This window comes from Stenella coeruleoalba (assembly GCF_951394435.1).
Source record: "Stenella coeruleoalba genome assembly, chromosome: 10".
In the NCBI taxonomy this organism is placed as follows: domain Eukaryota; kingdom Metazoa; phylum Chordata; class Mammalia; order Artiodactyla; family Delphinidae; genus Stenella; species Stenella coeruleoalba.
The window spans coordinates 42,660,192-42,681,109 of NC_137156.1; the positions used below are offsets into that span (position 1 = coordinate 42,660,192).

A 20,918-nucleotide genomic window follows, 5' to 3' on the forward strand; every position below is an offset into this window, starting at 1 on the left:
AAAGTTTTGAGCTACAAAATAATGCATAAATGTCTAGACTACCGGGACCCAAATTGGAATTTGGAAGAATGGGACTGGCTGATTCATATTTGCTATATGACCATCACATTTGTCCTTTTAAAATTGATTTATTAGGCCCATATTCTAGAGTATATTTTATTGTGCTGCAATGGCTACTAATGAATTCTTTGATAGTGGCTTTTTGTCACAGACATCTTTCTTGACTCAGGTAACCTAACGTGTTGGGATATTCTCCTGTTGGAGAGTTTGCTGTTACATCAAGTGACATTTATCATTATCTAAGGCCAGCTGCCTGACTTCTCTTCAGTGCTCTGTTTATGGGGTTTGAACATCTATAAATGGAAACACTAGCTAACCAGAAATTATCGCCAGGGCTTTCTGATAGTGTCCTGGGCTCTCACAAGTTGGAATGTCCTGCAATATCTAACACGTAAGCACGTCACATCGTTTTCTAGACAGAATCGGAATCTCACTTTTTCTGTCTCTCTCTCTCTCATTCTCTTTCAACATGGAATTTGAAAAGCATGAAAAAGGAAGCTTATTAAACCAGAATTTAGAGGAGAAACTGACGGTAAGACTGGTGAGATTTTGCAAACACAGCTTTATGATGTGACTGACGGAGTAAAAATCGGCTGTCATAGTTTGGAAAAGTTGTACCAGGCAGCCTATGTTTCCATGTTTTTCTGGTCAACAACCTTGAAATGAATGAATTTCAAGGGCTTTACTGAAAACAATGTAATAAAATTATTAATGCATTGTCATTACCAGAATGTGGGCAGATTTGATTTAGTTAATGATGTGGTTTATCTCCATTTTTAAAACCAGAATCCACTTATTTTGAGCCCTTGTTGTGATTGTCTCAATACTGGGAGATTATTGTCTTTACTGATATGAGGTTTAACGAATGTTCAAAGCCCAGTTTCTCTCAGAGATACCAGGAATATGTGTCAGGGGAAATATAAGAATTATGGACTGTTTTAATGTTTTATGGAATAAGTTAATGATCTTCTGGTGTAAGCATGAAGTTCACTCTTCAAAAGTTTTTAGTTTTTGGCTATAGAAGTTGTAAAAGTAGCTTTACCTTGATGTTAAGAAATTCAATGTCAATGAACATAGTGGTCACTTCCATTTGCTCAAACATAAAATATACTGTAACCTAGAGTAGAATGTATTGTTCACGGTCCACCTGATGAGTATAGGAGGCTAATTATGTTTGTAAAGTTACTGTGGCTTCAGAGTTAATGTTAGAACAGGGCCGGCTAATTTTAAAAGCAGTGCAAGTAGCAAAAAGTAAAACCATATTGGGTTTAAGACCGTGGCTTCTTAAACTCGTGAGACTGCATCGTTTTGGATTTCTGATGTTCAGATGTATGCACTAGTAGTGATATTCTTGAAAGATAGAAAGAAGAACAATACTGGGTTGAAAACGCTTAAGGTGTATTAGAATTTCAAGGTCTTGAAGAAATACATTGGATAAAATACAACCTTTTCTTAAAGGATTTGGGTCATTTTGAATATCGACTGTGGACCTCTATTCTAGGTGGTTGTTTAAACATGTCATGGTCATAGACTACTTTGCTTTTTGACTGTTTTGAAAAGCCATGTATTGTTGTAGAACTAACCAGGGGTTTTGAGTCAGAAAGATCTGGTGCAAATTCTCACTCCATAACTTCTAAATGTAGGACACTGGGACTTTGTTTAAGCTATTTGAGTCTCAGTTAACTTACTTGTTGATGGGGAGCAGTAATACCTAATTTGAAGGCTGTCATGAGCATTAAAAACTATAATGTATGTGAAGTCCCTCAGCTGAGACTGATGTTTTCAAACTGTTCCTGGCCTGACTTACTTAGCAAGTACATACTCAGGGTTTGTTTATATAGAAAGAGAAAGCTGAAATGCGTTTCAAAGTAAAGGGAAAACTCAGATATGTTAACCATAATGGCTTAGTGGTTATAAAACCTTGATGGAACCAGATAGAGGGTAAATAAAACACGAATAAGAGTTGCTATGAATTAGCGTGAAATTTGACCTAGAGCTCCCTGGCAATCTCTTACAGGAAGTTTTGCAAATAAACATAGTGGATATGGGGCACGTGAACGAAAGTGAAAATGATCTCTTGGTGTATAAAAATTTCACTGCTTGGGAGGTCACACATTCTGCATGCCGGACTCTACCTGGAACACATCTATGAATCTAGAAATGAGCGAAATCCTCTCCTTAGAGGGAGTAGCTGCCACAGAGTTCATGGACTTTACTCTGGAGGGGAAGCCTAGGTCTGGCCTCTGATTAATTTCCAGAAGACTGGAGGAAAATCTGGGGCCAATCAAAAGACAGCAGAATATCCAATCTGTACTGAGCAGAAACTGTTCTCAGGGAGGGAGGGAACACAGTAAATAAAGTTCAGTACTTGGGGAAGTTACCTGTACAGATAAATAGATAAATAATAAGTAAATAATAAATAAGTAAAATTCAGGCCAGAAATTCTGACTACTCTCTGAACTCTTTCTTTTAGATTATTAAAGGTGTCAACAAAGAATTTCACTTACATTGATCTTCAACTGAAATTTCTTAACAAAAAGGAACAATTCATGTATTAACATAGCAAAAATGGTCATGCACTTCAGGGCATTCTGACATCATAATGGTTTCTTTCTCTAAAAGATGATAAGAACAAATAGATCTCACACATAAGTCCAATAATTTCTATCACATTAGTATAATATATCTCAAGAGACAATTCTATCTCCCAAGCAATAAATGTTCAGTAAGTATCACAAAAATAATGATAATGAGAAGGGCATTGCATCCAACTCATTTTATATTGATGCTTGTTAGAAGCAAATTAACATAGTAGTCAGTTGCTGAATATCATCAATATTGCTTTTTTGAGTAAAAGTAACTGAGATTGAGAAAGAAATTTGTCATCTGACAGTTTTTTTAAACAGGTTGTGTCTAACATAAGAAGCTAAAAACTTGTATTTTAAATAAAATTCTATCTTTAATATTTAAAATTTTTTTGACTTATTTTAAATTTGAGGGTGAAAGACTTATCTGATGCCGTGCAGATTTCCTTAGAATCTCACAAAAAGCATTCTTCTCAATTTTAGGAAAAGAGAATCCTGCCACTTTTAAATACAATGAAAGAGAAAAGACACTGAAGAAAAAACTATGGGTAAAATATAAAAACACAAAGTATACATTTAAAAATTCTGTGGTAATTCAGTGAAGGGTAGCACTTTAAGGTTATTTTAGTTATCAATTCATAGGTTCATTAAGACAAAAAAATTAATTATTTTCTAAGAAGAAATCTGTTAGCAAATAAAACACGGAACTGCTGTTTTGGTTATAATTCCTGTTGTTATTAACTGATGACAAGTTTGAGTTTTGTTTGGAGCATCTTCAGAGATGCAACCTAGTGTCTATTAGGTAGGATTGTCCTCAGAAAGAAACAAAAAAGAGGCTTTCAGATCAATACACATTCCTGAATGCCTAGTTGGAATAAGACAGGTACTAAGGGCTGCAGCAGAACATGCATGATAAAGAAAGTCTTGGCCATAAAGGAGATTATTGTTTTGATTATTTGTTAGTAGATTATAAAAGAATAATGGTACGTTTTAGTAGCTTAGACGTATTCTAAGTGTACAAAACAAAAACATTCCAAATTATTTTTTCTCACATAGACTAGGGACAGCAAGATTATAATTACCCATCAGAATGTCTTAGCAATGGGAACAGTTGTAAAGCATTTTATGCAGTAACATATTTCATTTCATTATAAATGTCTACTGTTGGAGGAGGTCATGGGGAGGACATGACCTCTGGTTGACCCAAGAGAAGGACCCGGGCAGTGGAAATCTCCTCACCCCTCCCCTGTCCTTAGAATGTGCATTCTGCCCACAGTTCCCACCGTGGGAGCTGTTCCAAGGATGCAGCCTTGAGAGGAACGTGATGCTGAGACCAGCTGGGTGGTACCATCTGACTGAACCCAGTTACGACCGCTCTATAAACTCTTAAGGTTCTGGCAAGCGATCCAGGGGATCCACGCCTCTTGCTGATGCCCGAGACAAGCCTGGTATATAAGTTCCCTGCTTATTAAACCTGCTACCCACCAATCTGGAGGGTCTGCCTCTTCTCCAGTCTCTCCTTGCCCTCCCTGCATGGGGACCAATTTCAAATTTCACCCAGCAAGCTCCCAAGGCTTCATACCAACATCTATATATCTATTTTTCTAACTGTATCTAACTAGGGTCCCTGGTAACAGGTACTCAGTAGGAGCTGACATACCTGAAAAAAAAAAGTGTATACTGCTGATGTTTTTGGTGAGTTATCTAGAGATTATTTTCAGTATAGCTTGAGTGTTGTTTCTGATCTATACGTAATTCCAGACAAGATAGCATCACATAATACAATAAGTGGTAAATTTAGGGTTGTAATTCTCTGGAGGTAAGGTACTGAATCTCTCTATCTTTATATCATAATTGATTGCCTTAAATCCTTAATAAACTAATTTTGGTGATGACCAAAATGAAGGGAAATGAAAACAAATGAATGAACAATGTGACATCTCTTTTTCTTTGACATTTGATTATTTATTTTGAAAACTTTCTTCCATTTCTTTGCATTTGTAAGAGTGGATCAATGACTCTTGCTGTGTTCTGGATTTTACTGAGAAAGTTGCCTTGTATGTCCATTGTGTCTGATCATTTTGATGGTAGAGGATGTGAGTTAATTTGTTCCCAAACCTTAACTCCTCCATGCTGCTGGCTCGTTTGTTTTTATGGGTGGCACCATCATGGAGCTTGGTAAGCATTTGGGCATCTCTAAAAATGCTGCCGGTCTCTCGGCCATGTCTGTGGTGCCTACTATGCATTCTATACCCCTATTTGGCACCCCTGCCAAGATAGCCCATTCGTTATCAGTATATTTTGAATTCACTATTCCCTTTTCTCCAGAGAGGGCCAGAGCTCTGTAATAAGTTGACACCCAGCATACTCTGTGGAAATAATAATTTTCAAGAAACAGATGGGCGGTAATGAACACGATTTTATAGTAAATGCCTCAATAAGCATCCCTCGACTGGAAGGCAAACAGGAAACTCAGAACTAGGGTTCTCTGAATTTCTGAGCTCAGTGTCACTTCTGAATTTTTAGTGAGATCAGTTACGTTGTTCCCATGACTTATGGGGATAAGAACTCTCTGAGAACTCAGTAAAGGGGATACAGGCTTGATCAGTCTGTACCAGGTATTCAGGAGTTCATTGATTAAGACATGCTCTCCAAAGCACTGAAACAGCCCTCAAGCATTATGAGTAGTAAGAAGAGTCTGGTTTCACCCTGGCTGAAGATGCATAGTTGCAAAGAGTAACCGTGAATCCTGATCGTTTGGCAGATCAAAGTGAAAAACTAAATAATGGCTCTGAAAGCACTCTTTCATAAGAAATAATCCCACTCTAAGCTCTCTCTGTCCTCCTCTCCATAGAGTTAGTAACAAATGTTTAAAAATTCCTGAAGAATATGTAGCATGAAATAAAAAAAGGAGGGAAGAGACGAGATGCCATGACGGTGGTGGATCACAGGAATCAATGGGAAATCCACTAAGCAGTGGGAATAGAGTCTTAATGGGCATCATTGCAGAATGAGGTGAGACTGGGAAAATGATGAGTTAGGGTAGGAGAGGGCATGCAGGTGTTCTGAGGACCATCCTACCATATCTATGAAAATCAGAACAGAGAACCTATGCCTCTGTGTGTGTGTGTGTGTGTGTGTGTGTGTGTGCGTGTGATTGTATGGTGCTGAAGACTTCTTATTCCAAAGAAGAGGCCTTCTTCCCTCTTCCTAAGTGCCATCTGGTGTGGTGAAAAGCATGTTGTATTTGAGTCTAGGACCAGTATTGGTGGTCAAGTTGTTTGTGTGGCTTTTGACAAATCACTTAACCTTTGGTGTCCTTATTTACAAGGTGAGAGGCTGGGTTGGGTTTTCCAAGATTGCTACTGTCTAAAACTTTATGAGTCTGTAGAAAAATACCCTTTGGCTGTGTGCTGATTAAATCCTTGCCATACCAAACAATGCCTCTTTATACAAACATTGAAATCGTTAATATTTTTATGTCGTCACTGACCGAATGTAAAATGTAAAACAGAAGTCCTTGTGATTAGATTAAACCTTCCTTGCAGTAGGACGTTCACAGTTCAGTACTCACGCATTGAATTGCATATATTTTCGATGTTTTCACTGAGAAGTGAGAAATGACAAAGATTTGAGAAGATTTGAGGACTGAATCATGCAGGAAAATTATGGAATAGATGGAGAAGGAAGCATGTAAATGCCTCAATATTAATATTAAGATATTATCGAAATAAGGCGTTCTATTTTCTTACGATATAACATAAAATAAAAGGGACACTTTATTTTCATGGGGAATAACAATTTAGAAAATATGAGCTCTGTGTTTTAAATGTTATTTCTAAGATGGTTTGTTTAGGGCGTGTTCATTCCCTTTTGTAGTTCTCGCTGCTCCCTGCAATGTGCCTGACACAGATAACTTGGTCCCTTTGCAACTCTAATTTTAGTCTCTTTTGCAACTCTAATTTTAGTCCCTTTTGCATCACTGAGGTTGGGGAAAAAGTAGATTGCACACGAATGGCAAAATCCTAGTCACCCTTATGATTTTTCTTTTCCCTTGAAGAAAAAATGAGGGCTGTGCCTGTTAGAACCCAGGGCGGGGAGGTGAAGAGTAAAGTGAAACTGATGAGGATCCAGATTTATACCTTATGGTTCACACGAAGTTCTTGAAGCCATCCAGTCTTTTGAAAACCACTGCTAATTAAAGCAGTGTCTGCTGATAATGTAAGTCTGAGATGCACTGTTTGAATGGATCTTTTGCTAGAGCTCTGTGTGATGGTGAGTAACAGAAGAGGGATGGATGACAAGCTTTAACCGAGCTGTGATTTCACAGTGACATTTATAATACCCTGTACGTGTGGTGAGATAGTTCCTAGGTTCTCATTGTGGGAATTACAGTGACTTACCTAACCAGCTCTGTTCTGAGTATGGCTCCCCCCAGGAAATGACAAATAGGCTGCTGTATTAGTGATGGAATTATATTTGAGAGCCATGGGCTTTATTTTGCTATCTGATCTTCATAAAAATAAGGAGATGATTTTTTAAAATGGCAAGAGAATGTCTGTGGTTTAACTGCTGGTTTCTCTCTTTTATTTATAACTTATTTTTCTCAAGGGTCCTTTCATCAATTTCCTTTTCAGTTAGTGGGCGTTACCTTGCATGGGTAGCTTCTCGGGAAGACCTCATCCCAGATTGTTCTCCGAAACAAGCTGGATGTCAGGATGTAGCCATTCAGAGACCACTTCATGCTCTTAAATACTGACTTGATGACATTTATTTTTGGAGCAGATGAGAGAGCCCATAGGATTGCTTTCCTGAACCTGGTATAATTTACTGGGATATCACGTCGTCATGGGGAAGCTGAATGAGAAAAAGTCAGCATGAATTAATAAGCTTATCACGGGGAGTGGGGAACTCCTTTAGAAAGTGTGAAGGAAATATGGAAAATCAAGTGTTTCCATTTCTGTTTTGTTTTTCCGGTGGAGCTCAGCTTTCAATCTGGGAATTCCTGTATGCTTTTTTGTTCTAATTGCTTCTCCTTATTTATTCATTCATTCATTCGTCCAGCCTGGGAGTCCTCTGCATGTAGCTTGCTGACCTCGTGGCTGCCCGTACTCCTTTGCAGGGGGTGTGGAAGGAGAAGGGGGGGGTGGGTCTAAGAGACCTCCAATGAATTCTCTCCTTTGCAAATCTACTACAGTCATGCCCTGTGGAATTTGCCTTCCTTGACTCTTGTGCCTCCAGGGTTTGGAAAGGCATCTTTTAAGGGTCCCTTCTCGGCTGCAGCTCTGCTTCATAGAGCAATACACCTCCATCTCCTTTTTATCTTCTAGAAATTTACAATATGGTTTTTCATGCTGATTCCCCTCCCATGCCAGATCTCTTATTGTTGTGGGTTTATTCTTTTAAATTCCTTTCCTCTCCTTTTAATGAGGTGCACGGAAGGATGTGAGGGAATCTCCTGGGTTCCATCAGCCATCTTGAACCAGAAGAGCCTTGACTTATTTTTAAAGCTCTTCCTCAATGCTTTGTGTTGGAAAATCTTTTCAATAGGTAGGGAGTGTTGGAAACATACTGATTCTTCACTGAGAGAGAGGCATTATGTAGAAGTGTTGTATAAGCTATGGTACATGGCATGCCAAGAAATATTCTGAGCATATAACTAAAAGAATTATGCTGTTTCTAAAAGTTTGAAAATTAAGAAAGTTATAGTGTTGACCCTTCTTTTTGTGCCATAGTGATCGTGATGGTTAAATTCAGGGACTCTGTGGTGAGGACTCTTGTGTGTTCAACCTATGTCAACCTATGTCAACTTCAGCTTCCTTATCTGTAAAATGGGATGTGACTTGCCTCCCAGAGCTGTTATATGGACTGGAAATAAGGAAATTTTGGAAAAGCACTTGCACACAAGAAGCCTTCAATACACGGGAGCCATTAGACAAATGAGAATCGCAGTGGGGTATAACTTACTTCTTGCATCTGGTGAAGAAACCCTGGACTTGTACTTGGGATTTGTCCTCTGCAGAGGGAATGTGATCTCAAACCAGAGGCAATGCTGAGGAAGTGTGCCATCATCAGAACTCGAAGTTTTAATTTTGTCTGTCCTGGAAGGAGGACAAAGTTCCAAAAGTAAGAGCATTTTAAAAACCTGGTGCCCATTCTGAAAGACATTATGGCTTTGTCTCAGCAGAGGATAATTACATTACATTAATGTAAGTACTATGTAGGAGTAGAACAAATGGCTAAATTGTGAGGTACAAATAATTAGGACATACCTAATACAATTAATAAAAAATATACCAATGACTGCTAGACTTATCAAGGTGGGGTGTTTGTAGGAGGGGAAGAATAGAGGTAAATAGGAAGGCATCGTAGTGCGTGTGTGTGTAGAATGTTTAAAAGAAGAACAGAAATATGGTTAATAGTGCTGTTTGGTTGAAAAAAGTTTTAAATCCAGAAACTATTCTGTTCAAGAGATCATAATTTAGGTCTCTCACCTTCATCTGGCATTTTTCTTCCTCGTACATAATGTATTTTCCTGGGAAACCAACACCACCAATGGTTCATTTATTTTTTTATTTAAGAATTTTTCTATAAAACATATAGTTCCTATACTACAAGTAGGACTTACACTGGCACAACTTTTCTGGAACATAAAACGTATCAAGGCTTTAAGCGCTTACGTAGCTACCGGCCAGGTCATTTTACTCCAGGAATTCTTTGAAGCAAAGAAATATACAAATATTAGTTATAATAATGTTTATTACAATGTTGTTTTGTAAAAGTGAAAATAATGGACACAGTAGGGAAATTAGTTACTAATCTATGATAACATCATATGAGGAAATTTAAGGGCAGTGGTATAGTGGACAATATACTCCATCTCTTCCCTACAAAAATTCAGATATTATACAGTGTGGAATGAACGAGTCTTTTATGGACCCTCCACATTGGCAGGACATTAACATGCAATCAGTGAATATATTTGTGTAGCACATCTCTTAATAGTCTAAACAAAGACAGCAATACTGTGTATTGAACTATATTTTTCAGTTTTACTGAAATTTCAAATAGCTCAGAGTGATATTTTTTTCATAATAACCTCACGTTTTAATGATCCTGCTGAACTGATGAGATTGAATCAGAGAAGAATGCAAGGTAAACTGATATTTGGTGCACTATTCTTCACCTGAAAGCAGACTTGTAGACATCTGGTGAGTTTTCATCTTTCGGTCAAACAGCCTTGGGCCACCAGCAGACTGCAAACCCCCCAAGGTCAGGAACTTGATTTTCATGGCACCAAGGGCTGTGCCTGATGTATACCCAATAAATCTCAGTTCAACTGCCCAGGTGTGACTTTTACGTGTGTCTGTGTGTGGGTGTGCAATGCACTTTGACTTCATAGGTAGCAGGGATCACAGACTAAGCCTACACTGAATTCATCCTAAGATTCAGCCATGTCTGGAGAGCTGGTAGCTTGGCACTTTCAAAGGACTGTTTTTAAGAGACACTGAAAAGCTTCCCAGTGAAAGACTTATCCCCAAGTCCTCGGGGAAAAGACAGATGAGATTCTTATGGTTTCGTTCATAGAAAATAAGGGACCCTGAGTATGGCAGGCGGCCTCCCCTTCTGATTGACCTCCAACTCGACCTCAGCAGTTTTGCTTGTGAGTAAAAATGGACAGAGTTGTCTTCCATGAAGTCTTTGAGCAGCGTAGAAAGCACTAAATGCCGGTGTGCTGGGTGCTGGCAGCTTCGGCAAAGGCATCAGCATTCTCAACGCAGAGCCCTGGACACCTTGGTGTGGCCGTCGGCAGGCAGTGATGGCATTGGTGGCAGAATTGTAGATTTTGGCACTGGTGACAGCATTGCCAGAGTGTGACAATAGGCCAGCATGTGACAGGAGGAAAGTGGCAGACTCCAAATGTGAGCTAAAGCACTAGTTCATTGGAGCAATGAAAGAATGACAGAGGCATGGAACTTTCTCAGAGTGGGTAGAAATATAGCCACAGTGATACGATTTTTAATACCATTTAAAATAATTAGTTGGACTTCATTTTTGCTCCAAGAACAGGTTGGGTTTACAAGTCCCTTGTGAAAATTAAGTACTATGAAAAATGGCGATTAATTAGATATTTTCAGATACCAGGAACCTCTACCACTGGCAGTTATGTTTAACGAGATGCTTAGGATGTCAATAAAATCTGCGCTATCCTTTGAGGATTACTATGTTTATTTTTGAGGAGTTTATATTTTGCTAAGATTCATTTTCTTTTTCTACCAAATACCAGTGCTGCGAGGTAGATTATCCCTAACCTACTCTGCAGTATAAATTGTAGATTCTGGATGAAGTATAGCGTATCTATTCTGGAGATATCTGGAATCTTTGTGCATTTGGCTTTGGTTTGTTCTTATAATGCTTGAGATGTAAAACGGATTGTTTTTGGTTTCCCATGTATTTAAAGTCCTAGGTAAAATTTTAGGATGATACTTACCCCTCGCCTTCACCCCCTTCCCCCCTTTCCCTTCTCCCCTTCTCCCTCTTCTTCTTTTGCGCCTCTCCCCCTCTTCCACCTCCCCTTCGTCATTGTTCTCCTCATCCTGTCCTCCTACTTCTACTCGTCCTCCTCTCTACCTTCTTCTTCTTTGTCTTTGGATGTCCAAATGTTCCAGCACCATTTATTGGAAAAGCATATATACTCTAATTATCCATAATAGAAATAATCCCACATACTATAGATTCTCTTTATCACCAGGGAAACATTTCATCATCTCAACAACAGCCACCCATTCTACTAATACTTACATATTTTTGCTATGACCTAGGCATCACTGTTTATATATATATATATTTATTTATATTTATAAATAAATATATATTTATAGATATAAATGTTTATATATAATATATATTATTTATATGTTTATAAACATATATATGTTTATAAACATATATATAAGTTTATACACACACACACACACATATGATGTATAGCTCTACACAATAACCCCCAAATTTGATATTATTTCTGTTCTACTTTTATGTATGGGGAAACCAAGGTAAGAGAAATTAGTTACACAGTTAGTAAATGGTGGAGCTCATGTCAGACCCAGGCTGTCTCCAAGTCCATGCACTTAACCACCATATCATGTTGCCTTTAAACTCAGTTTTCTTTATGGTTAAATTTGCACAAGAATACATTTTGGGATAAATGTATGTAACAACTTATTTGCTTTCTAATTAGTGTTTGGGTCCAAATAGCAAATAATGCTCCTATAGGAACACTAAGAATGATGGACTGAAACATTAGTTTAATTAAAGACTCAGATGGACATGATTACTGTTAGAAAGATTATAGGAAATATTTTCTGAATGAGGCATTTGCAATATTTTGCAAGTCTGAACTTTATAAGAACTTACTTTGAGATATCCTTCTATCTGAAACTTTATAACTTTAAAGAATGACAAGATAGTTTCAGGGGAACTTTTCTCATTTTTATGACCAACCACTTTAATTTCCTCTATGGTACTATTGGTATTTATTTTTAAGTATCAGAGTTCTTTATGTGATGGACAGATTTTTTAATTCTTATTTAATCAGGTGACCATGTGATTTACTATTCAAACAGGGATCCTTTTGAGGGTAAAAGGGGCCCTATTAATAATTGCTTCATGACCACAGGCACTAACCAGGACTGTCCCAGACAAGCCAGGGCACGTGGGCAGCCGATATTTAACTTACACATGCATGGAGACCAGGGAATCAATGATTCCAGGGGTCAGGGATGGCTTCTAGATTCTTGAAGAGTTGAAAGCATTCTCTAACAGATAAATGTCGTTTGCTTCTGTTCTTAGCAAAAGGACAATTTGAATCCACTTACCGACATTCTTTTTAAGAGCTTGAACTTAGCTTTCCTTTTTGTGTATCAGGTTATCTTGTGTGACAGAGATAGAGATGGTCTTTTATGTCTTTGCTTCAGGGCTACAGAGTTAGTGGTGCAGCCATTGCCCCTGACCGTGAAGAGAGAGGGAGAGCTCAGCCTAGTTTTCCTAAATGTTGGTTAATTTCACTTGTGAAATGAGAAGAATCCAGTAAGAGAAAGAGAAGGGCCATAAACAAATAGCTGCAGTTTTATCAATTTCCCAGTGGATAGAATATTATATCACTTTATTCAAAGGTGTGGAAGCATTTTGTTCAAAGGTGTAAACGGTATTCTTTTTTTCCCCCAGCATCACAAATCTTGTCATGCTGTTACTAGGGAACATTAAATGTTGCTCTTTTCCTTGGCCTCTTGTTCTCTGAGTGAAGCCAAGTGGAATTGTGGAAAGAATGAGGAAAGCTTGACGATCAATTAAAGCATGGCTGGGACAAGTCACTTAACTTCCCTGGGTCTCAATTTCCTTATTGGTAAAAAGAAAATATTAAACTGGATCATTTGAGGTTCCTCTCAGTTTTAATTTATGTGATTCTATGACCTCCTGAGAGGGTAGAGCTTAGATTCTTGAAAGTTCTGATGGACATACCATGCCTAGATTTCATGCCTCACCTACAGAAAGGGGAAAATCCAAATCCTTCTGGGGTATTTACCACAGGGAATGACACTTGTACAAGTATATTTAATTGTTGAGGTTGAACCTTTAAAAGCATAGGTCTGTATACCGTAAGAGAGCCATGTTATGAGGTCCCCACGCTGCAGTTAATAAGAACGGGCAATGTAGAAGAAGTATTGGTCAAAGATGAAAACATTTGCAAAAAAGAACAGTTTATTGGTTTAAAAAAAATGCCAGTTTCTCTCTCAGAATATTTGAGTTGGCTTAGCCCAGTGTTCTTAGGGACAAAGGGATACTATACATGGTGGTGAAGAGCCCTGGCTTGACAGTCACACTGACGTAATTCCTGGCTCCCACGGTTCACTGTGTCATGTGGGGCATTTAACCTTGTCAAGTGTATTAACTTGTAATGAAGTTTATTAACTGCTTTAAATGTCAGACTCCTTGTCTGTGGAGGGAAGATAATAATAGCGCTCATAACAAAGGGTTATTGTTACAAATAACACATGTAAAAATCTTGATACCTATTTCCCTGTAATTCCAGCCAGTCGCTAAAGTTTTAATGGGAAGATTCTTAGGCTAATTTACTTGTATTAGGAGGGTAGTCTAAATAGGTGTTATAAGTAGACCCAAATATATTGACTTAACGCTATGAAAATTAATTTTTCTCTCACACATCAGTCCTGGAAGGAGGGATGTGGGAAGAGAGGTTTCCAATATGGTCCCCAGTGAGTACAGAGTAGAAACAGACACTTTGTTGTCGGGGCATCAGAGATGGGGGAGAAACACGCAGACCCTCTTGGGAACGTGTGGCTAATGCCAGGACTTACGAATGTTGTTTTGAGAGAGGAGGAAAGTGGTTGCTAGGGGCTGGGGCATGGGAGAAATTGGGAGATATTGGTGAAGGAGTACAAACTTTCAGTTATAAGGTGACTAGGGTCTGAGGACCTAGTGTATAACATGGTGGTTATAGTTGATAACAGTGTATCAATAGTTAAAATTTGCTAAAAGAGTAGAACTTAAATGTTCTCACCAAATGGAAAAAAAAGATAAATAGGTAAGATTCTGGAGGTGTTAATCAGGTTAATGGGGGGAATCATTTCACAATGTACACGTGTATCAAACCATTACAGTGTACACTTTAAATATCCTACAATTTTATTTGTCAATTATAACTCAGTAGAGTTGGAAAAAATGTTCCTTCAGTGTTACCTTTTGAGAGTCACAGGGACATAGTAAAAATCTGTGATTCTTACTGATCTTGTCCTTGGTTGACACACAAGGCAAGGAGTAATCAAAAAGTTTGGGCAGTCGCTTATATGTGGAATCTAAAATACAACACAAATGAACTTATCTATGGAACAGAAACAGACTCACAGACATAGAGAACAGACTTGTGGTTGCCAAGCGGGGGAGGGGGTGAGGGGAAGGAAGGATTGGGAGTTTGGGATGAGCAGATGCAAACTATTATATATAGAATGGATAAACAGCAAGGTCTTACTGTATAGCACAGGGAACTATATTCAATATCCTGTGATAAACCATAATGGAAAAGAATATGAATTACAGTGATAAACCATAATGGAAAAGAATATGAAATATATACATATATGTATAATTGGATCACTGTGGTATACATCAGAAATTAACACAACCTTGTAAATCAAATATATTCAATAAAATTAAAAACAAAGTTTGGGAGTTGGAAGGAGGTCTCTAATAGGCTGCATTACTTTTTCCCATTTCATGTTCTGCTTTTGTTCTTACTTGATTGATAATTCTGTGTGTGCTCTGCAAAGGACAGGTAGTAAAGTTCACTGTGTTTCTATGATCCTGAGAGCTGGAGGACATTTTATACTGCTCCAGCTGCACATATATGAATTCCACATGCTTGGCATCTGGAATCTTGCCAATCTTCCATTGCTTCCCTGGATTAGCTCTGTAACCCAACACAATTAAGTGGGTCCATATAGGGAATTTCCTCTCAAAGGACATCTGTAAGTCACTAAAATTGAGTGTATGCTTTTGTGTATACGTAGGGGTGTGTGTGTGTGTGTGTGTGTGTGTGTGTGAGTGAAAGAGGGGAGAGAGAGAGAGAGAGAGATTTAAAGCACAGTGAGAGACATCTTGATAGATACCTCCAAACAATAACCTTTTTCCCCCATCATGATTTTGGGTTAAGGAAGTGTTGTTGTGAAGTGACAATGTCTATTACAAGGGCAGGGGTGGTATGTTCATCCTTGGGGGGATTTACAGAAGTTTGTCAGGTTTGTTGAGAAAGCAAAATGTCAGCAGGCTTGGGGGTGCCTTTTGAAAGGGGAAAGATCATTCTGATAAAGAGATGGATGGTTATCGCAAGGAAGATTGGGGGTAAAGGTCCCAACCAAGTTGCAAGTGCTGAGGGCTTAAAATATCACGTTGGATTCAGAGATGGAATCACAGTTCTGGTGACTTCCAGCTATGGTGTTGTCTTCGGTCACTTTTTTCCAGTGAACCTTAATTTTCTCTTTTTAAGTATTGTTGCTAATATCTACTGATGATATTTTTATGATTTAATGGGAGATTAAATAAAGATACTACCTAGATCAAGGTGTATGGTGTTCAGAAAATTCTCGTTTACACTTCCCCTGACTCCCCTGCTCCCTTAGAGTTCTGCCGAGGGTCAGCTCTGGTCCTGACATGTGGCCTGAGTACCCATCAAATACATACTAGACTATTGGATATGCCCTCGGATGTGTCATCAGTAGACTTGTTCTCTGATCTGACTCCAGTCTAAGTTAAGGTTACTGGTTTCATAGTGAGGTTTTCTCTTACGTATGGTTGGAAGAATTGAAGCTCCTTGAGATAGAAATGAAGACCTCAGAAGGCTCTCATTAATTCATGGTGTTTTCTAGAAGACTGGCTGCCAAAACTGATTTGTGGATGACTGCTTGTCTGCGACAAGGTTTTACTCACTCCAGAGTAAATGAGAAAAATAAGAACAATGCAGTCTCCTTCATAAAACAATTTATGTTTATTCAATTTATTTAATGGATTGTCCTTTTTATGGGGAGAGTACATCTTTTCTCATTTTTTTGTTTTTAAAATTTTCTTTCTACTTATAAAATGATGATGAATTTTTTTTTTTTTTTTTTTGCGGTACGCGGGCCTCTCACTGTTGTGGCCTCTCCCATTGCGGAGCACAGGCTCCGGACGCGCAGGCTCAGCGGCCATGGCTCACGGGCGCAGCTGCTCCGCGGCATGTGGGATCCTCCCGGACCGGGGCACGAACCCGTGTGATGATGAATCTTTAAAAATCAGTGACTGATCCATGAAGTCCCAGTGGAAAACCACTCTTTCTGACATTTTGGTCTCTGCATTCAGATGTCCTTAGAAAGGTCTACTGGATTTTGTTTTGTTTTTGGCATTGCCAAACTGTGACTTCTTAGCATGTACTATATCACATTTTCTTTTGTATCTTTTAGAATCCTAATTTTCTTACTTAGCATACCAATCAGTTTTTGTTATGTATAAACACTCGTTTTTTTATTTTTTATAATTCTTGTCACATATGTAAGAAAGAACATTTACTTTTCACGTTAGGAAATTAGAATCAAAACCAACAAAGATTTTGAGCACATATCATGAGATAGACATGGTCCTTGGGATTTTATATGCATTGTTTCATTTTTACATCACCACAGCCTTGCTTTATGTTCCCTAGGAATCTGAGGTTTCTTTTTCTCTTATGGAACTGGATGTGTTGTGGGTGGTAACTGAGAACTTGTAATATATCAGGTGTTCAGAATGTTCTTTTGGAGGAATTTTTTATTAATGAAGCCCATGATTAAAGTTAAGATGGGTGTTTTATCAGAACCCTACTCAGAGAGAATCTCAAAAAGACCACAATCCCATCATAGAACTTAATAGAAATAGAGTTACTACTGGAAAATTCATCTCTAGTTGGAGTAGAAGAGGCATAATAACCATAAAAATCTATAAAACCAATTTAAATAATTTTTAAAGATTGACATGTTTTAGATCTTTGAACAATAAAAGTTTCACTAATAAAGGGGATGAGCAAAATTGTAGGAGCTCTTTGGAAGTTGGTGTTTCTGTCATTTTTGACCATGTTCTGGAAAAAGTTTAAGTTGTTTAAGTTTGGCTTTCATCTTAGTTTTCTGGGTAATTTGTTAGAGAAAGTGGTACCCTGTGATGACATTTTATGAACCTTAATAAATCATTTTCCTCTGAAAACCATTCTGGGAGCTGCCATTTAAAAATAAACAAGCACAAATAAAATAACTCAAGAGGAATAACTAGGTTGGATTTTAAATGGGTGAATGTTACTGAAGTGTGTTAATGGCCGAGACTGATCTTAAAGCCAGAGTCCACTTGTCCTTCAAAAGGGAATATCCTTGGGCTTGGCTGCAGTGTAGACTGTTGTGTCTCTCAGGTTTAAAGAAGTGACTGCCAGTGATGAAAACACAAATTAGAAAATTCTCTTTGACAAGAGAATTGAACATATACACACTACTATATATAAAATAGATCATCAACAAGGACCTACTGTATAGCACAGGGAACTCTACTCAATATTCTGTAATAACCTAAATGGGAAAAGAATCCGAAAAATAATGGACATATGTATACGTATCACTGAATCACTCTGCTGTACACCCGAAACTAACACAACACTGTGAATCAACTATACTCCAATATAAAATAAAATTTTTTTAAAAATGTTAAAAAAAGAGAAAATTCTCTTTGGCGTGGTGCTGACCTGTTGACCGTGATTTCAAAGAAGCAGATGGGTGGTGGGTCCATGTGTGAAACTGCGTGATGCAGGTTTACTCAGTGATCTAAACAGGAAAGATATGACAATGAAGAGCCCTGTATTTAAATTCTGTCCTTAACTCTCCCAGTCTCTTTTGATTTTTTTTAAAGTAGTCACCATGCTGTGCATTACATCCCCAGAATTTATTAATCTTATAAATGGAAGTTTGTACCTTTTGACCACCTTTACTCATTTCCCTCAGCCCACACCCTGTAAAATGAACTATAAAATGAAGGTGAAAAGAATAGAGGTAATGTAATAAATGCAGTGTGTGTTCTGTGTTATAGTGAGTTGTAGATGAACTGGTCAGCCATGCTAAAGTGTTAACCATCTTTAGAGCAAAACAAAATAATAGCTACAGAGTTCTCCCCTTCTAAATGCTAGAACATTTAAAAATAAGACAGTGACAATGACAATATAAACACAGTACATTTGACCCAAAAGAGGATTTGACAGCACAGGCACTTGTTAGCAAGTTCTATTTTTGTGCTGAGTATAGTATGTTAAAAGATAAACTGAGGCATATTAAAAATGTTAAGAGTTTTATCTGAGCAAAAATCAATTGAATTGGGCAGCATCAAACCGGAAGTAATTAGGAGAACTCCACTGACAGGAGCTGGGAGAGACTTGTACAGAGAAGAAGGGGAAGCAAAGCAAGGAAATGATCTGATGGGCTGTGGTTTAAGTGGCCGCCTTATTTGGGAAAGTCTAGTTGGCTGCTTGTGACTGGTTGTCCTGAGTTTTGATTTCTTAACCTTGAGGTGTTTCAGGCTTAGGTTTTGGTTTGCTTATGCGGGCAGCTAAAGTGTTGAAGCCACTCAGTCTAACGGCCTCTTTGTTTTGTTGATTTAACAAGCAGAATCGTAGAGGTTTAGATATTGTCTCTCATTATCATTTTTGAACACTTACTGTGTGCAAGCCTACTTACTCTCATTCCTCAGTCATTCATTCATCTACTTTAACTACTTGAATGTCCTTTGAGCATCTGCTGTGGGTCAGGCATTGCTCTAGGTACTGAGGATACAGGAGTGGACACAACCAGTTGGACCACAGCCTTCATGGGACCAGCGTTATAGGGGAGGACGGTGAGAGAGCTGACAGTTGTGCATCAAACAAATGAATAAACAAGGTAATTTCAAGTAACAATAAATGGAAAAAGAAAATAAAACAGGAAGAAGGAATAGAGATAGATGGAAGCGAGAGAGTGAGTGGGGGCAACTCAGGAACCTTCAGGAAAGCCTCTCTCAGGAGCTGACACTCCATGAGGAGGAGATGGGGTTGGGGGGGAGCATTCCCCACAGAAAAACAGGTGCAAAGCGTTCTCAGCATCTTATTTGTATATATTTCTCATTTTGCAACTGTGCAAGGCTGACTGTCCAAAGCAGCACAGTGAGGAACTGGTGTGTTCTTTCCTTGAAGGATGTTTGACTCAGAGCCTATGTTTTCAGCTACTGTGTTCTACTGCTTAGTGGAGATGGACTGCTGATTGAGCTCTGCTTGATCTGTACAACAGAACAGACAAACCAACCGACTGACCCATCTTAGGTCTGGTGACCAGAGGCCTGACCTGGGCTCCCACAGTGGGAGCCGTCACACCTCACCCAAATTCCAGACCTGAGTTATTCACACTCAGAGCCTCCAGAAGGAAGGAGAGGCCAGGTTTAAAAATATCCACTTCTTTCTCTTTCATATACCCAAATCCTATCAATCAAGAGCAATGGCAAATCAATGAGTGAAATTTAAAAAAATCACCATAAAGAAATAAACAAAGGACATAAGCCAGATGAAGAAATAGAAAATGCTAATGAGGATGCAAAAAGATGTTTATTCTCATTAATTACCAAAGAATTACAAATGAAAACAAGGCACCACTTTATCCTTTTCTATTAGCAAATATGAAAGAGGCCAAGAATATCCAGGGTTGGTGAGGTGTCTATCACAATTTGGGTGTGAATATTTTATAGTCTAGTTCGGGCACATTTAACCGATCTTACAGACTCCATGTTCACATGTTATAAGGTGTAGTGAGTTTCATGCTCTCAAAAGGTGTGACCAGACAGAACCTGTGAATGTGGCCTTCTTTGAAGAAAGAGTCTTCGAGGGTGTAATTAAGGACCTCAAGATGAGATCATCCTGGGTCAGGATGGACTCTTAATCCAAAGACAAGTGTCCTAAGAGAAGTGGAGAAGACAGACACATGGGGGTAGCTTGGCGTGAGCTGCTCGAAATCAAGGAACACCTGGACCACTGGAAGCCGGAAGAGGCAAGGATTCTTCTGTATCCTTCCAAGGGAGTGTGGTCCTGCCAACTACTCGCTTCTGGGCTTCTGGCCTCCAGAACTGTGAGAGAATATACTCCTGTTGTTTGTGGTAATTTGTTCCAGCAGCCCTAGGAAATGAATGCACAAGGTATATCCACCTTTCATGTGACAATATTTTGTAATGGCAAAAACTGGAAACAATCTAAATGCTTGTCAAAGTGTGACTGGTTAGCTGAGTTATGTCATTTAAAAAAAAGATAGATATAATTACACTGACAACTCATAGGTGATATATTGTTAAGTAAGGAAAAAAGACATTATTATTATTATTAAAAAAGAAAACCAAATCATCCATTTGTAAATATGTTTGATATAGAGTGACCTTGAATGGGAGGTGATTCTCCATTTTTCTGATAGGGATGCCCTCAAGTTTTTTTGGGCAAGCTTGAATATGTAAATCTTTGGGGATATAGATGAAATAATCAAAAGTCTACTCATAAATTATTAATGTAGCTAAACATGCATATTCAACATCAGAAGTGTACGATAATATTAATCTAGACAGATTTTTTTTTCCTCTTGCATTTTGGCAATTTTATTCAAATTCTTGACATGTTAGGAATTGTTTGAGATCATTATAGGCTAATAC

The 20,918-nt window shown here is 38.3% G+C and overlaps 1 protein-coding gene across 1 annotated transcript in view; it reads left to right on the forward strand.

The window, feature by feature from the left end:
* Nucleotides 1-529: 529 nt before the first annotated feature.
* The window catches only part of MLIP (muscular LMNA interacting protein), a gene marked incomplete at both ends in the record, with an annotated part of 279,786 nt that continues 259,397 nt past the window's right edge, over nt 530-20,918 (forward strand). The window contains one exon of the mRNA XM_079934320.1: nt 530-592. Coding sequence (XP_079790446.1) covers nt 530-592 — 63 coding nt within the window. The remainder of the gene's footprint in view (nt 593-20,918) is intronic.